Source organism: Vigna angularis, chromosome 3 (assembly GCF_016808095.1).
Source record: "Vigna angularis cultivar LongXiaoDou No.4 chromosome 3, ASM1680809v1, whole genome shotgun sequence".
NCBI classification, from domain to species: Eukaryota; Viridiplantae; Streptophyta; class Magnoliopsida; order Fabales; family Fabaceae; genus Vigna; species Vigna angularis.
Window position 1 is genome coordinate 6,203,792 of NC_068972.1, and position 18,491 is coordinate 6,222,282.

Consider the following 18,491-nt stretch of genomic DNA (forward strand, 5'->3'; position numbering starts at 1 on the left):
AAGAAATATTGATACGGTCCTATCCATAAAAGAATATAATATTTTCTGAATTTGAATCTTCAAGAGACATAATAAAAAAAAAATTAAAGAAGAATACAGGATAGGACAGATATGAAGACGTCACAATCTAGCAGATTGATAAGTAAAAAAAGATTCACTATAAAGATGTTAATCTTTGATAAAAATCATAATTCTAAATCAAGAACAAAGAGAATCCTCTCACAAAAGTAAATACATATATTATGATTCAAAAGTGTCTACGTATATATTTTGTGCTCCTATATACAAATACAAATGTTTAAGGCACCTAAAAGACCCTAAACAAAGCCCAAAGACATTAGGTTCAAAAATAGAAGCAAATTGTTTGCAACTAAAAAAAAATACAATTTATTTAATTTCCTAAACTATTCTGTCCATGATCTTCGCGTTCTTTAAATTTCTCTTTTCATGAAAGATTATAAGATTCAATATTCAAGGAGACGTGTTATGATCTTTGATCTTGTTATAGATATTTTGAATTGTAAATGTTTTTCTTCAAGTTTTTCTCAAAGAAATAATCCTCCATCATACCTTCCTTCTTGAGGAGAATTTGTCCTAAAATTCGTATAGTTAAAGATTCTTTATCAAATATTAGAGCTGTCAAAACGGGTAATTTGACTCAACCCGACCCAACTCACCACAAGTTGATGGGTTAAACGTATTGACTCACTGGTTCATTTAATTATAAGTTTTTCTAAAATAAAAAAATTATAATTTTTTTAATTCAAATCTAAATAAACGTCACACTAAAATGATGTTAAACTCTAAACATAATTTAAAAAAAAAATATCATACAATCCAAGTATAATCGGAAAACATATACAAAAGACGAACAAATAAGTTTTTAATATTGATAATTTTTGTATCACTTGTCCATATATAATATTAGACTCTTGAATAGATAAACTTACAATATTTTTCTCTTTGAAACATCTTCTTCTTTGTTACCATCTACAATATAATAAAAAAATGTTAATTAATAATATTAAAACACAAAATAATAAATAATTAAATTAAATTAGATCGGTTATTGGCTCACCACATATTCAACCGGATGAGTCGGATTGAAAACTAGCCCGCATAAAAATATTAATTTTTTTTCAAACCCAAGGGGTTAGATCCTACGTAATATCTGTGAATTTTGCAACAGCCACATAGGCTAAATGGACGGAACTAATCCTCTTCTTCGTAGGTATATAAGTTTATTTTACGTTTGGAGGAGAAAATTTAACAATCCTAAAATAATTGAAATATTTCATATTTAAATTAGTAATTTTAAAATCCAAATACTGTAGGTTTATCCTAAAATAAAATCCACCTAAAGTAAAAAAAAAAAAGTTTGAGTTAGAAGAAGGAATGATGAAAGGTTGGTGTGGGTGGAGTCATTGAATATCCAAATAAAGAAAACAGAAGACAGCGTGTTCTGCCAAACTTGGATTTGAAAGGATTACCCCACCAACCACCCCTATCGTAGGCCAATTTTTCAAAACCCCTCTCTTTCTATTTAATCCTATTCCTCCTATAAACCTAATATGTATTCGTTATATACTTTCTTTTTCGTACCAACGTCATATCATCATCCGCAACCATCAAAATATCGCAAATCTTACTTTATATAATCTTATTCTATTCTTCTATAATATCTATGTCACCATTCTAATGATATCAACTTCCATAAATTATCTTCCTTTAAATCTCTGATTACAAAACCTACGCGCCACTGTTAGTCTTTCACGTCAAATAAAATAATGAACCAAATACAGCTAGCTAGGTTGATGCATAAGGGACTTTTATGTATTTAATATCCTCTTATCACAATAATATCTTTTTAATATAATCCTTAGAAATAAAAATACACTATAACTTGAATAGAAGTTAAAACAAGAGAAAAATTAGAAAGCAGAGTGAGAGAAAAAATATATAATATAAAGAAAAAAGAAAATCCATGAATCTTTGTGTGCTGTGAGATTAGGTACCCCTAAACATTATTTATTGGTTTTGCATCATCCTCTCCTACAACGACGGGACCACCACTTTCTCTTCCATTTTCTAGTTCTGCTACGGCCTGTGGGGACATAAACCAAATCACTCGTTACTCACTCTATATGTTCATTATCGGAAACAATGTAGGGTTATTACCAAATTTATGCACCTTTTAAATGCCTTGTATAAATAGATTCGCTGGTTTTATAAATTGGAGTCGTTGAATAAGAATATCAACAACAAAAAATACATGTCAATGCAATCGGTTGACATTAATGTAAAAAAAATAAATGAAATTAAATACCATATGGTATGATGTAGTACACTTTGATTCAAAGCTGTCTGGTAAAAACGAAGAAATGAGCTGTCTGGTTTTTATGGAAGGACATGATTCCAGTACTGCAGGGGTTGTATTAATTTTTGGGCGTACCAAATTACAGAAAACATGTCATATAGGGCAAAAAGAAACGTTTTTTTTATCATGGAATAGATATTCCTTCCCAAACACGCGAGGAATTGAAAAGACAAAAGCACCCACAAAAATATCAGACTCGTTAAAAAAATAGTAAATAAAGAGAAGGGTGATTTGGTGGAGAAGATAAGAGACGAAAATTAGAAAATAGAAAAAGGAGTCCGAAAATAAAAGAACCGATTGTGTTATATTTGTGAATTAAATTTGACATTAAAATAATTTGATAATAGAATAGTTTTAGTGAAGAAATAAATAGATGCATGGTATAATATAAATATTTGGTTTGAATTTGTTTTGTATAAATGAAAAGAACAAGAAGGGTGAGAAGAATGAAAAGGTGCATCAGGGCCCCCACATAAGAATGGAAGAAAATGGCAAGAAAGAGATGCAAGGGCTTGTTCAGAAACTCACCTGCTCCACCAAGGATCTGTGTAGGTGAGGGTGGGAATGAGACGATCTCCTCTTCGATCTTCTGCCCCTGGGAGTAGGACCCATTGAATCTGTCACAAGAAATATGATTGAGAATAATTAATTAATTAATTAATTAATTAATTAAACCAGATAAGGTGGGGGGGAGATATTTGTGACGAGGAATATAAAAAAGAAAGAAAGAGAGGCACGCAAGAAAGGATGGAGTGGGAATAAAGAAAAAAGAAATTCTACTTTGTGTACAAATATCTCAGGTATATTCCATATTTCATTTTATTCAGTTACGTGTTCTTGGGTTAAACAGCAGGTTTCTGAAGGTGAAGAAAGAGTAAGAAAAGGAAATGAAGTGCATGGGGGAACCTGGGGGTGCAGAAGCATGTTTCTTGGGCCTCCGATTGGGCTTGGAATCCAAGGTGGATTCGGAGGTGTCGGGGAGGTAGCGGTCGAGGCGGAGAGGAGAGTGGGAGGAAAGGACGGCGTAGTGGTGGAGCATTGTGCGGACGAAGGAGGCTTCCATGGTGTTGAGGAAGTGAAGGTGCTTCTCGTCCGTCCAAACCGACGTCGTTTGGGTGTGCGTGGATTCCATTGTGTTGCGTAGGTGGTGGATGAAGAGAGCAGAGAGAAGAGAGCAGAGAAGGTTGGGTTGGGTGAAGAGAAAGAAGTGAAGAGGAAGAGAGGAATGGGATGGGAATACTGATACGGTGGCTTTATTAGCTGGCCACCTTATTTCTTTATTTAAAACCAAAAAAATATCTTCATTATCATACTTTCTTAAACTACTAACTAATGCTCTATCCATCAATGCCCTTGTACAAAAGTTAAACACATAAATATGGAAGAAATTAAATTAGATATCAAATTTGTATTTTATTCGGATCTATTTTTTAACTAAAATTCAATCCAATCCACACCCAAACACTCATAATTAAACTCCTTTTCATAAATAAAACAAAAAAGACCCTACATATATAAATAGTTATGTATGATAATCATATTAATTTACACTAATATTAATATACTCGAATACCTTCTAGCAAAATTTTAATATAAATTGTTATTCGTTTTTTTTACCTACATTTTCTCAATTCAAACAGTCTTATCTTTCCCTTTCTTTTCCCTTTTATTTCTTTTTCACTTTTTCCTTGACCGTACCTATACATCACTACCGCAAAGAGAGTTTTCCCAAACAAATCACTTTTTCGTCAATGTAGATGCAAATTAAATTCTAATAATTGAATTACAGGTTTTCTGTACCCAAAGAAAATAAGATAAGACACGGTTTCATGTGTTTTTGTATGAAATCAACTTCTTTTTTGTTTTCTTATGCATAACTTTTTTTTAATTTGATGTACAAATAACATATTTTCATTTTCTTTAAACAGTTTAATTAATATCATATAAAATATCTCTAAAATAAAATTTACTATTTAAATTAATTATTAGATTGAAATGCTCACAATTTTCATTTTATGATTAGTTATTTAAAAAAAAATTATGTTAATTATATAATAATAAAATATGTTTTTATCCCTTGGAAATTTTTATTTTTAGTTTTTAATTAAATATTTAAACATTATAACATTTTTTTAATATGTTTAATTATTGTCATTATGAATTAAGATTAAGTAATAGCATGGAAGTCACACTATTCATCGTGTTAATACGAGTCAATCATAATAGTCATATGTAAAATTCTTCAGAGTTATATTTTAATGTCTTTTGACTGTGTCATCATTCTTTATTATTTTGTGACAGATTACCTCTTTAATCAAACTAGTTTTCATTGATAAAAGGACAATGATTTGGTCATAGAAACAATATTTCACTACTTTAAACACCCCAATAAAATTATATTTTTTACCACGCGACTGTTTACTATGAGATGATTAATTAAAATGAACACAATTTATCCTTGACAAATATGGTAACCAAACTCTTAGCACAACAAAAGCTAATTTTCAGATGGATTGTACGAATGTTTAAACAGTTATATCTCCGTACAGTTTTTCGCTTGGCACCACACATGGCATGATCGAGCCGCTCATATAACTTTTTCATTCAAGGTTAGTGTGGCGAGATCGAACGGCGTCAGGGGTCTCACCCAAGGCCTCACCCAACTTGTAAACAACCATCTCAAACAGAACAAACAGTGCCCCTTCGTATACACTTCCCATTGGAAGCAACGGTCGAGATTTCGCATCCTCTGCAACGTCCGCATCATCGGCCATGGTCTGCGCTGCCACGTAAGCCACAACGTTAGCGTGTTTCACGCACGATCCGGTCTCGGGCTGGGCAGTGAGGAGCAGCACCCTTCCGCCGTGGCAGCGCGCCACGGCGCAGAGGGCGTCGACGGTGGAGAAACCGCCGGGGCCAGCGGAAGCGATGAGGAGATCGGCAGCGGCGATGGGGGGAGTGGTCATATCGAAGATGAAGTGAGCCGAGAGGCCTAGGTGGAAGAGGCGCATGCAGAGGGCCTTGAGCATGAGGCCCTCGCGGCCCACCCCGTAAAGAAAAACGCGGCCGTTTTGAGAGGCAACGGAGGCGAGCTCGGTGACCAGAAGGTCCAGTGGGGGCGGGTATGGATGCGTGGGCTTTGAAAATATGGAGGCTATCTGGGAGCAGATTTCTGTGGCCATCGAAGCCCCTTGGGAGATAGAACCAGAATTAGAAGCCATCACCCTTCTTCGCGCTCATTGGACTTATGCCCTTTTTATATATGGGTGTGATTTTGTTTGATTGTGTGAATCCATCCACTCTATATCCTAATCCGAGGCCAAAAAATAAATTGAATATGCTTCATTCTACAATTTATCCTTTGAGTTAAAAAAAAAAGAAAAAAAAAATCATCACTGAGGTGTTGCAGAGCTAAAATTCCTTAATTAAAAATCAATACAATTTGATCCGTCTAAGCATGCAACCTTAGCTGCTTAAATATTGGAGTGCTTACATCAATGCAATCTAAGCATGATATTTGGAATGTTTACAGTCAGGAAGTTTGTTGCTAGCCAAAAGGAAATCTAATTTGGCATATTACAAGAGAGTCTACAACCTAAATGGAGCATGCAAGATCAAATGGACATAACAGGTGAAAAAAGAAAAGATATTTTACACACACAAGACACAATAATACAGCTAATCCCCGTCATACACACAGGCTAATGAAAGGTTTTTATTTGCTGGAGTGGGCATTGATGAAACATTTTCTCCCTCGATGTCGCCCTCCTTCAGGGAGGGCTCGTTGAAGAAGTTGAGCCATTTTCCCCCTCCCTCTTGGTATGCTCAGCGCCGTTATCCTCGTCACTTGCATCCTCTAGGATAGAAGCATTCTGTTGCAGTTCTTTGACTTTGAGGAATTCATCATAGTGGGCCTTTCTGTGTTCCTTAAAACTCAGACTTTTATCTGTTTAAGAATAAAATAGACTGGGTCAGATTAGAATAGCTAATCTACCAATACAAAAAAATTACTCCAGCCTCTTGGTCCCAGGGTGCAGTATGAAAAAACTGCCCCGAGTTCTCGGTGAGGACTGAAGCTGTACGAAGTCCTGACTTGGACAGACAGAATCAACTTGTTTAGTATTCACTAAACTCACTGTACTGCACACAGGCCTTTCCTGTAGCTGTCTTACACAAATTTAAATGAATTCCCCCTTTTAACACTGGAATCTCAGATTAAATATCATGTCAAAATTAAAAAGGTTAACTTCTCTCCAGCTTTTCTTTCCATGTCATCACAAAGCTTATTTCACCAGGTAAGGTCGGTCAGCTACATGAATTATACAACACCATCACCTTGGTTAAGAACCAAATTTCGAGGGATGTTATTTACTTCTCTCAAAAAATATAAATTATGGGTATTAGGACTTGATCACCGACACAAATTTCTCATGAATAAGCGCGAGATCTGCAGTAATGATCAATGTTATAAACACCGAATGACTATCTATCATTACCTTCCTCGTCTTCAGTTTCTTGCACCTCATCCTCAGATGATGTCCAGCCATCAGATTGTTTAGTTCCTGTTCTGCTAGAAGAGAGCGCATTATTGAAAGCATTTCCTTCAGAATTGGCAGAGTCATCTTGATCTTCAATTTCAATACATTCGTCAAAGCCTCCTCGAACAGGGGATGGAGAACCTAAAAGATTATTCATATGAGAAGTAGCTCCACATAAAGTGACTTAAAATATAGAGTACAAACAAGGATCTTCAACAAACTCCATAGCAAGATTGCATTAAGCCCTTAGTGTTAACATTTTAAAAAACCAAATAAAGTGGAAGACAAACTAAAGATTAGAATTTAATACTGACTTGCCAGAAGACTAAAAGCACTAGAGTTCAGTTGAAAATAATAAAGTATCTCCTATTTCCTGCTAATATTATTTCTATGAGAAATGCTAGCAACACATTTTCTAAAACAATTCTTTGAATACATTCTTTGTTACTGGTAGAAAAATGTTGTAAATCACAACATTGAGTCACACTTCTTGTTTAAGACAATTGTAAGAAATTTTAACTGTAAGTAGGAGCTAGCACTCTGTTTCTATAGTTTACATACTTTCATCATCAATCGTAGGATGATACGGAGTCTTAGGTTCAGTAATTTTTTGCCTCACGGGTTTATTTGCTTCAATTTCTCCAATATTAGCCTCATTCCATCTTACATGTCCCCTGCAATGTGAAAACAAAGGGAAGACACGTAATATTAATTTTCTATTCCGAAATCAAATAAGCACAACAAAACAAACCAGACTGCTAGTATTACTTCATTTTGGCAGATGGAAGAGCCCTTCGAACGTCAAAGGTATGAAAAAACTATCCTCAGGCGTGGCTTGGTTAACTGGTCAAAGAAACAAGTTTATGTGGTAAGTCCTTGAGCTTTCAAAACAAAATAAAGAAAGAAACAATCACGAACGATTAAGGAAAGAGAGCCAAATCTTTGACGAAACAACATTCAAAACAAGTAAAATAATGCCCATTGCAATTATAATTATATACAACATTTGAGTATTTCATAAAGAAGCAAATGAAACACACAAAAACCAAGCATTCAAATAAAAATAACCGGACCATATCAACTAATAATTATAGAATTTCTGTTGGGTGCATATATACTAACATGGACAATCACTTAAATATTAGCCAGCACAATGCCTATGAAGAGAGACAAGACAAAGTTCATCAAATACATTATAAATAAGAAAAAAAAACAAAGGAAATTAAACTAACAAATTATTTCACAGGAAGAATTAGTAAATAATGCAACCATGTCTTCAAGAAATAAGGTTCTCTTTGCAGCCATATTAATTAAAAAATGTACTAAGTTTGAATTGATTGAAAAGGATGAAAGCGACTTAGTTTTCAATTCCATTCAATCACCTCCCTCCGCCCCTAAACTTTGGGACATAGGATGGAATAGGATGAAACCAACCTATTATTCCCTAATATCCCTCCTAATGAAAAGAAGACATTTAGAGTTCACTTGTTAAAAAAGTTGAATGGAAAGTAACCCATGTTAATCTAAATCCAACACTCTTGTTCCCCTCAATCTGGTTCCTGAGAAGGAAGTGCAAACTGATGCCTTTTAGACTTTGAAACCGTAAGCTATACACAATGTTAACCATTCGAGGGTAATGTTATTTCCTTCCATCTCATCATCGCTTTCACTCCATTCATCCATCATTAGGTATAATCATTTGCATGAACTTAAAACTCGGCCGTAATCAATGTACTACACGATTCTGAAACTCCAAATTAAATTACCATCAATTGGTGGTATGTTGCAACTACAAAAAGAATATCCATAAACTTTGATCTCTTACAAAGTTTTCCAAATCTGTGGTACAAAGTCGATAATCTTTCAAAAGTAACAGATTCAACCAACATAAATGGAAGATATCAGGCATCATATTCCATGCTTAAGAGAGACAAAGGGATGGCTATCAGAAAGAAAGGGCAACTTCATTACACGATTAGAAATGAAAAAGAAAAAAAAAACTAAATCGAACATTAGAATTAGGTTCCAATCTGGGAGAAGAATGAACAACTATAGGCGTTGACGCATGAAACAATCCAATTTCCATTTACTAAATCCAAAGGCATGATTGTAGAGAGCTTCATAAACAAACAGAAAAAATAAGATTTCCTTGTAGAGAGTATGTTATTCACCAGCAATGAGCGCATTTGATAGTTGACTGAGTCCTCATTGAGGAGAAAGGGAGGAATACATAGATCAAATAAAAAAAATGAAGATTCATGGCGATAAGAAAACCTTTGATAAATTTGAAGTTTAGCACTCCCACCGTCAAAATTGAGAGAGCCAAAAAATAAAAAAGCAATGTTCCGTCTTTCTCGCTACGGGAATTGAAAATCTAAGATGGAAGTGAAAAAACCAAAGAGAGAGAGAGAGAGAGAGACCTGTGTACCTTGAAATGGATTGCCGTGTTTGGTCTTAGGGATAAGTTACAAGTGCTAATTAAAGAATGAGACTGTTTTACAAAATAAAATAATAAAAATAGACTCCCTTTTTCTTGTGTTTACCCGAAAAATATAAAACAATTAAAAAATAATAAAAACCTGTGAAAACATATTCACTGTGATTATTTTTTAAAAATAATAAAGATATTAAAATTATTATTATTATTATTATTATTATAATTATAAATTTAAATATAAATATTTTGTATAATTTTATTGTAAAATTATTTTATTTATTTTGTAGATAGTTTTATAATTAAAAAATGATTAAGTTTAAAAAAAATATCAAATTAAAAAAACGATTAAATATAAACAAAAATTGCTTAAAGTGTCAAATTAATAAAATGAAAATCTTAATTTTAAAAAAAAAACTTATTTAAAGGGTAAAATTGGAAAATAAATTAAAAAAAAAGAGAAAATTCCTTTATCAATATTTACAGAAATGCTTATAAATAAATTCTTTTTAAATTACAATAATCTATAATTTCTCCTTTAGTTTATACAAATTATTTATATATTGTTAATGTCATTTTCAAATTACAATATAAACTTTACAAAAGTACTAACTAAAAAAATAGTAAATTATAGTGAAAATCAAGTAACTCATTCATAAATTGTTTCCCCATTTTATCTTTGATGATAATTTTAAATTACAATGTATAATTACAAAAAATTAAAAAAAATTATAGTGAATAAAATAAAAGGGTGATTAATTTTATATATATATGCCTGTTTTTCAGTTTGTACATTTTAGCAATGTGTACCGGATTTTAGTAGACAAAAATATTCTTGTATACCATAGATTCTAAGTTTTGAGGTTAAGGATATTTTAATAATTTTCATTCTCAAAACTAAAAAAAAAGCCCCAAACCTTTACTCACATCTCTCATTGCTCTCAACCATTTCTCTTTCATCTTTCTCACTTCAATCTTTTCTTTGTCATCCCTACTGTAGCCCCAAAACAATCTTACAAAAAAATGATTTTATAATGAGTTTTCATCTTATAATTTTTGTCTTATTTAATTTTATCCAATTTTCACAAACATAAAGGAATTGGTAATTGACCTGGAAAAAAATCAGAAATACTTGTTGTTAAACAATTTCTTACAAAAAATGATTTTATAATGAGCTTTTATTTTATAATTTTTGTCTTATCTAATTTTATCTAATTTTCACAAGCATAATGACATCAAAAGAATTGGTAATTGTCCTGGAAAAAATCAGAAACACTCGTTGTTAAACAATTTCTTACAAAAAAAATAACTTTATAATTTCTTACAAAAAATGATTTTATAATGAGTTTTTATTTTATAATTTTTGTCTTATCTAATTTTATCTAATTTTCACAAGCATAATGACATCAAAGGAATTGGTAATTGTCCTGGAAAAAATCAGAAACACTCGTTGTTAAACAATTTCTTACAAAAAAATGACTTTATAATGAGTTTTCATTTTATAATTTTTGTCATATATAATTTTATCTAATTTTCACAAGGATAATGACATCTGAAAGAATTGGTAATTGGCCTGGAGGGTTATTTTAAAGATGATGATTCAACATATGCAGATGATGAAATTATAGAGATTAGTGAAGATGGTGAAATTGAAGAGATCTTGAATGAACCTTTGCCTGAAGGTGAATATGTCAATGACTCAACTCTTAGTATGGATGACAGAGAAAAGATTGGAGTGAGAGAGATGAAAGAGAAATGATTAAGAGGAATGAGAGAGGTGAGTAAGGGTTTAGGGGTTTTTTTTTTTTTTTAAGTTTTGAGAATGAAAATTATTCAAATATCCTTAACCTTAAAACTTAGAATCGATGATATATAAGAGTATTTTTGTCTACTAAAATTCGGTACCCATTGCTAAAATGTACCATAAAACTTAGAATCGATGATATATAAGAGTATTTTTGTCTACTAAAATTCGGTACCCATTGCTAAAATGTACCAACTGAAAACAGACGTGCTTTAGCAAACCCATATATATATATATATATATATATATATATATATATATATATATATATATATATATATATATATATATATATATATAATAGTATAATAAATAATACTGCCAAACACATTGACAATTGTCTCTTTATTTTATTTTTTCCTCTAATTTTCTTTTTCTGTCTCTTCTTTTCTTGTTATTCATTGTTGATTTCTCTTTTGGTATATATTTTTTTCGTTTGGCTTCCTAGAAAAAAAAAATTCAAGTTGGATAATATTTCACGTCATAAACCTTTTGACTTAAGTCTATATCAATAACCATGATATTAAAAATGATTCCACTTATTATCAATGAATAATAGTATGAAAGTCTACACATATTTTAGTTATAATATTATTTGAAAATATAATTTATTACAAATTTTAATTGCATGAAGGAAAACAAAAGAACAAAACTTCTGTGACTGTTATTGAGACAGATACTTTCTCAGAATCAATTATCGTGCTTTCAATTTCAATAAGTGAGTTTGATTTTTTAATTTTTCTATGTAAGTCTTTTAAAATACGTTTTACTCGTAATTTCTTTCCACGTTATATATCTTTATCTTTTTAAATACGTTTTTTAATTTATTTTTTTTAACCATTTCAAAATATTTGAACGATGCTTTAAGTCAGACCATACTAGACAAACCAAGTGTTCTACATAATAATCAAACTTAAGAGATTGTTTCATTATTGTTTGTAAAATCTGTTTGGTTGTAGATAAGTTTTTGTTATAAAAGTTTATTCTTATGGTATTATTGATCGTTTCAAAACCCATATTAGGGCATAAAGTTACACACATTTTTTAGTTGGATTGTTGTGATATTTTTTTCGGTGACAAAGATGAATTTTATTCATTTATTTACATCATAATTGCTCGTCAACAATGACATATTTATCAATTGAATGTCAAAAATGTATTTTTAATAGAGAACTTGATTTGAAAATTTTAACAGTGATATTTAACAATTTGGTACGAAGCAATATGAAACAATAATTTAGTTTTTTTTTATAATTACTCGAAAGTTGAATGTGTTTATTTGATAACATATGTTGATAAGGTATTTTTCTCTATTTGATATATAGTTTCTAATTATATTACATTCTTTTCTGTTTTATTTAATGAATACATAGTTAGAATTTAATTTCATTTTAGTTTAAAAAGTTTTTTAGTGTACAATACCACCTAAACACGATGAACAATGGTATTTTGTATATTATTTTTCTTAACATTTCACCTTCTTTAAGTGACAGGGTATATATTATTTGATACTAATTTTAACATAATTAAGAAGCATATATAAGTAAGTAAATTTGGTGATATATAAAATAACATATACGAATGATAATGTGTGGTTAGCCACAGGGGTCGATCTGATAACTAGTAAGAGAAAAAGTGAGACACAAGTTTTATTGCTGATAACATAAGAATGCAATTAAAACATATATGATGAGTACTTGAAATACATGTGATCTAGAGTGATGTATATAAATAATTTCAATGGTGAAGAGGGTTGGGACCAGTAGGAACTTCGATATCAATGTAAAATTTGGGAGTCTTGTTGGGGTTTCTTGTGTTGAAAGAGGAAGGAATAGGATGATACCTCTCAAAAAACTTGGAAAAAACCTTTCTTTCTAATGATTTCCTTCCCAGTTTTACATGCATATCCAAACCAGAGGTTGAATACGAATCTACTGCTGAGAACAACAAAATTATCAGAAATAGAACAACTGTTGAGAATTTTGGAGCACTCATGATTGTAACAATGATTGTAACAATGATATGTCGGAGTAGAAATCTACATCAACCTATTTATAATTCAAAAATAACTCTTAAAAATAATTAATTCACTAAATATTTTTGAAAATTTGTTTTGTCAGTAACAACTACAAATAATTTTGACTGTGAATATAATAATGTTATTATTATGATGTTGACCAGAAATATATTTCTTAATTTATTATTATTAAATAAATTATTATTCTAGTTATTTACTTTACAGTAAGTTATGGAAAAAATTATCTGTGGTAGGTTGACCGAGTAATTGCAGTTATTTAAAGAAATGAAACGAATGATAAAGAAATAATTGTGATATTATATAATGTTTTCTATAATTATCTGAATTATCTGATTTTTTCTATTATTAGTATATATGTCTTCATTTTTTTTCTTTTTTTATGATAATTTATTTTCTTTAATAAATTTTTAATTATTTTGTCTGTGAATATAATAATATTATTATTATGAGAAATATCTGTTTTGATTTATTATTCTTAATTGAACTAGTGCAAATACTGTTGACTTTTTTAGGTATTTTTTAAATATTTACAAATTATTTATGTTTTAAAAGTAGTAATTAAAAGGATAAAATTGAAAAAAAAAAGATTTATATAGTTATAGATATATAACTATTATAAATAATATAAATTTTAGTTATTAAAAGAAAAATATTATAAGTAATATTGTGTAAATAAATATATATTTTATTATGAGTTACTATTTAAATTTAAAATAATTACTAAAACGATAAAAAAGAAAATAAATTTTTTATAATGAATAATTATTTGAATTAAAAAAAATATTTACTAATCTCTCAAAGTGAAAAATAATTTTTTTATTATAAATAATTATTTAAATTTAAAAATAATACATAAGAAGATAAATTTTGAAAAATAAAATTTATGTATTTTTAAAAAATATAGTATAGATGATGTATTCTATCATTTCATTTACGTTAAGTTATTATAATAATTATTTGTGGTACGTTGACTGCTGTAATGGTAATTTGCTGTAATGGTAATTATTTAAAAAAATGTAACGAATGTTAAAGAAATAATTGTAACATTACCATGTATAAAGTTTTATAGGTCAAAAGAGATATGATTTGACATTTCAGACATGATACATCCGAATCAGAATTAAGTATTTATCTGAAATTTTACATTACTATAACTGTCTCCACTTTTTTCCTTTTTATGATAATTTATTTTCTTTAAGATATTTTTAAGTATTTGTCTATGAATATAGTAATATTATTATTATGATAATAATGAGAAACATGTATTTTAATCTATTATTAAGCGTTTGTGTGTATGCGTTTTTCAAATCTATAAATTATTTATTTTATAAAAATAGTAATTAAAAGAATAAAATTTTAAAAAAATGTATTTATAATTTTAGATATATAACTATATATAAAATAAATTTTATTTATTGAAATATAAAATATTATAAGTAATATTATATAAATGACTGTTCTGTTATCAGTATTTATTGAAATTGGTAACAGTTACAAAAATGTAAAAGAGTAAATACTTTTTTATGATTAGCAATTATTTGAATTAAAAAAATAGCAACTAAACTAATAAAGCTGAAAATTAATTTTTTATTGTAAATAATTATTGAAATTTAAAAGGAATAATTAAGAAGGTAAAATTAGAAAAACAAAAAAATTTAAAAAAAGTGTATCCTTTTTATTAATAATTATAACTTATGTATTCCAATTATTTAATTTACAGGAAGTTATTAAAAAAAGAAATTACTTTTGGTATGTTGACTACTGTAATTATAATTATTTAAAAAAATTGAACAAATGTTAAACAAATCATTGTGACATTACAATATATAAAGTTATATAATGGAAAAGAAATATAATTTGACATCCGAGACATGCTCTTATATGAGTCAGAATTAAGTGTTTATATGATTTTTCATCATTATATATATTGTTTTCACTTTTCACTTTTTTTATGATAATTTATTTGTTTAATACATTTTTAGTTATTTGTCCGTGAATATAGTAATATTATTGTTATGATGAGAAATATGTGTATCAATTTATAATCATTAATTAAACAAAAAGACATTTCATTTAAATAACATAAGGAAATATCACGTATTCAGTGGAACTATAACCGTTAAGTCAAAAGTATATAAAATGTCTAGATAGATTAATTCAATAGGTGTATAAAATGTCTGTATAATAATCCAAAACATATAAGTCAATTTTTTATACATGATTCTATTATAAAAACTATTTATTAATATATTAAAGGTTTTTTTCTATTACAACTCAAGAGATAACATTTACTACACTAAGGAAACTATACATCTTAGCCTTCGTACTATAGGGTCTGCTTCACTAATTGTTTATCTCTCTGTTCATAGTCAGGTGATCATTTCAAATAATACAAAAAATCTAAGCAAACAACAATATAAGAAGGATAAATGATACGACTGTCGCGGTCATACAAATTTGATACAGATAAAGAATGTAGTATAACTAGGAAGTGACTCCTAGGTCGTCTCTCAAGGACCAATATTGGGGTTCAGTCTCAGATTTTGACACGAATAAAGGGGGGTTTTGTGGATGTGTTGTACGGTAAATAAAATTAAAATTCGAATTTAAACCAAAGAGAATTTAAAAACACTCAAATAAATTTCAAAGCAGTAAAACCAAACGGTAGAAATGGAACAATAAATATTCAGAAACGATAAAATTTAACGATGCACAAAACAATAAACGGTAAAATAAAAGAGATAATAAAAATAAAAATACGTGACTGAAATTAAAATTTACTTGAAATGAAATTACTGAACAGTGAAGATAAAATTTCAAACCAAACAAAATGCTACACTGTGACCGTCTTTTACTGAACTACATGCTTCAAAAATAAAATTACAATTGTGCACTGTTTGGGAAAATAGAAACCCGAGAGCCTCCTGGAGGAGAAGAATGTGAGAGCCCCTTCCAGGCCTCCAGGCCGTGTCCCTCTACTGGAATTCCTACCCCTTTTTATATTGGAGGTGCTCTCTTTCATTCATTCATCACGCTGCCTTTCTCCCCTGTTAGCTTGCTCCCGTGACATTCAAAATAAAATAAGATGGGCCCTCTTCTTTTCAGATGAATCACGTGAATGGCTCCCTTCAACATTCCATTCTCCCTTGGACGTGAATGCTCCATCTTTGCTTGTGGCTGCTGGAAACGTTGCCAAACCAAGCTGTGAAAACTCCATTGCTCCAGCTGGAGCGCAACTCTTCCTTCAATCTCCTCACAGCTTCATCTCCGACTAATTCACGTGACTCCAAGCTGCTGGAATGAGCTCTCCAAGCTTCAATCTTCTCTTCCGTTTTCAACACTGGACCAGGGCCGTGACAGTCTTCTCCATGTGGCCGTGAAGTGTGTGTGCCTTCTGCTGGTGCAGCTGCTGGAATAAAATGAACGTGTGCCTTCCATCTTCATGCACGCTGCATGTGGTTGCTTCAACAAGGTGCTGGTCCGTTTCCTCCAAGTGCTACTGTGTAAATTGTTGGTGCTGTACTGTGAGTCTTCCACCTCTGCTGGACAGTTTCCCGCCATTCCAGCCGTGACAGTGTTCATCTTCTTCATGTGGCAGCCGTGTGCTCCACTGGATGCTCCAACACTTTGAATGCGTGTTGCTACTGACTTCTCTACTGCCATTGCTCCAGCCGTGACAGTACCTCTTGCTTGACCGTGGCATCCAGCATTAAATCATTCTGCAGCCTTCCAAGTACCGTGTTCTGTGTTCCCAATTTTTCAGCATGTGTGGGCCGTGTGCTTTTCCATTCACCAATTAATCACCACTTTTCCAAATTGTTCACGTGAACCTATTAAAATGTAACTTGATTTAGTGTGTTTTCTAAGATAAGGCTACGTGAAAGCAATATCTTCTCCCAAGCCAAATTTTTCAATCCTAGGTGGCGGCTCCACTTCCAAAAGACAAAAGAGATTGCCCTGTTTGCAGCCGTGAAGTGTCCACCTTCTTTCCATATTTTCTTCAACAAGGGCCCTCCACTGATTGATATTTCAGCCGTGACATGCCATGTACCAAGCCAATTAATGCTCCTTAAAATCCAAGAAATGAAAGAGTTCATGTGAAAGCATGTGTAATTTTTGGATGTTCCCACAAAACCTTTGGACCGTGCACTTCTAATTTTTAGCCAATCCAAACAAAATATTTCATCTCAAGTTTCAACGGATCACCACACAAAATAAATCTTTCAAGTAAATAACACTATGTGTAAATGAATAATCTTCCAAATGTCCCAAATTGTATTTCCAATATTTTTCCTGCAATTACTAATGCAAATAATTAGCTCAGATGATTCAAATTAATCAAAATTAGAATTTCTGGTCAAGTTAAGCACAATTAGCAAAACAGGATAATACTGGATATTCTAGCACAATTCCCTGATTAAATTCGGTACAATAAGCTAAGTGAAATTGAGAAAAATATTGATTCATCAATAAACTAATATTATAAAATAATCACTTCATGCAATTATAAAATTTTACATAACACAATTCATTTCCAAATCAAACCTAAGCATACTAATAAATTATAGACTTGACCAGTCATAATATATGTATTGATGTCAGACTATGAAAAATTGTTCACTTGTACTAATGAAACAACTGTCCCCAAGCTACTACACAAGATTATTCATTTAACTATCTATGGACAAAGAACATCATATCATAGATTATGAGTTCATCACTACAAGAAATTCAGGCATTACCGAAGGGTTTTTACAGACGGCCTTTTGCCCTTCGGTAAAATTGCGTTTCCGACGGTCACAAAGATGATTACCGAAGGCCATGGTGAAATGCACTCATTACCGAAGGATTTTTTTCCGAAGGTCTTTGGGCCGTCGGTATTGGCTTTAGTGAATTAACTTACCGAAGGATATATGACCCTCGGTAAGGTGCTCGTGTAATTAACCCCAGCGGACTTGGTTTCCCTCTGCTAACTTTCATTTTTGGAGCCAAAATATTGCGTTTCTTTCTTCGAACCCTCACACCAGCATTCCCCCTTTGTCGGAGACATCAAACCCTCACCAGCTTTCTCGTTTCTTCCAGCCATCAAACTGTCACCAACATTGCCCAAATTTGGGAGGTTTTGTTGTCGGAGGTCGTCTCAGTCACCAACATTCCCCAACGTTCCGTGGTTGCAGGGGCTGCGTCACAAATTTGTTGTGGGTGCGTCAGGAGGGCTTCGTGGAGGAGGGCACAACGGTGAGTAGGGGCTTCGTGGTGCGTGGAGGAGGCAACAATCGAAGAAAACCCAGCTGCTGGAC

The 18,491-nt window shown here is 31.1% G+C and overlaps 3 protein-coding genes across 3 annotated transcripts; all 3 read right to left on the minus strand.

Moving 5' to 3' along the window:
* Positions 1 to 1,811: 1,811 nt before the first annotated feature.
* On the minus strand, positions 1,812 to 3,633 carry LOC108325306 (uncharacterized). Its single transcript, XM_017558360.2, has 3 exons — positions 3,284 to 3,633; positions 2,906 to 2,994; positions 1,812 to 2,104 (listed from the first exon to the last, which is right to left on the minus strand). Exons 1-3 carry the CDS (start codon positions 3,507 to 3,509, stop codon positions 2,018 to 2,020), a joined length of 402 nt encoding a protein of 133 aa, XP_017413849.1. The 5' UTR covers positions 3,510 to 3,633; the 3' UTR covers positions 1,812 to 2,017.
* A 1,202-nt stretch (positions 3,634 to 4,835) lies between these two features.
* On the minus strand, positions 4,836 to 5,613 carry LOC108326551 (uncharacterized). The gene has a single exon (XM_017560114.2). The coding sequence runs from the start codon at positions 5,596 to 5,598 to the stop codon at positions 4,978 to 4,980; it is 621 nt and encodes a 206-aa protein (XP_017415603.1). The 5' UTR covers positions 5,599 to 5,613; the 3' UTR covers positions 4,836 to 4,977.
* Positions 5,614 to 5,773: 160 nt separating this feature from the next.
* Positions 5,774 to 9,346, minus strand: LOC108326552 (protein phosphatase inhibitor 2). Its single transcript, XM_052874299.1, is given in 6 exon segments — positions 5,774 to 6,156; positions 6,159 to 6,323; positions 6,874 to 7,056; positions 7,477 to 7,589; positions 7,684 to 7,758; positions 9,087 to 9,346. Coding segments are annotated over 5 exon segments (567 nt in total). The 5' UTR covers positions 7,689 to 7,758; positions 9,087 to 9,346; the 3' UTR covers positions 5,774 to 6,055.
* Between the last annotated feature and the right edge of the window lie 9,145 nt (positions 9,347 to 18,491).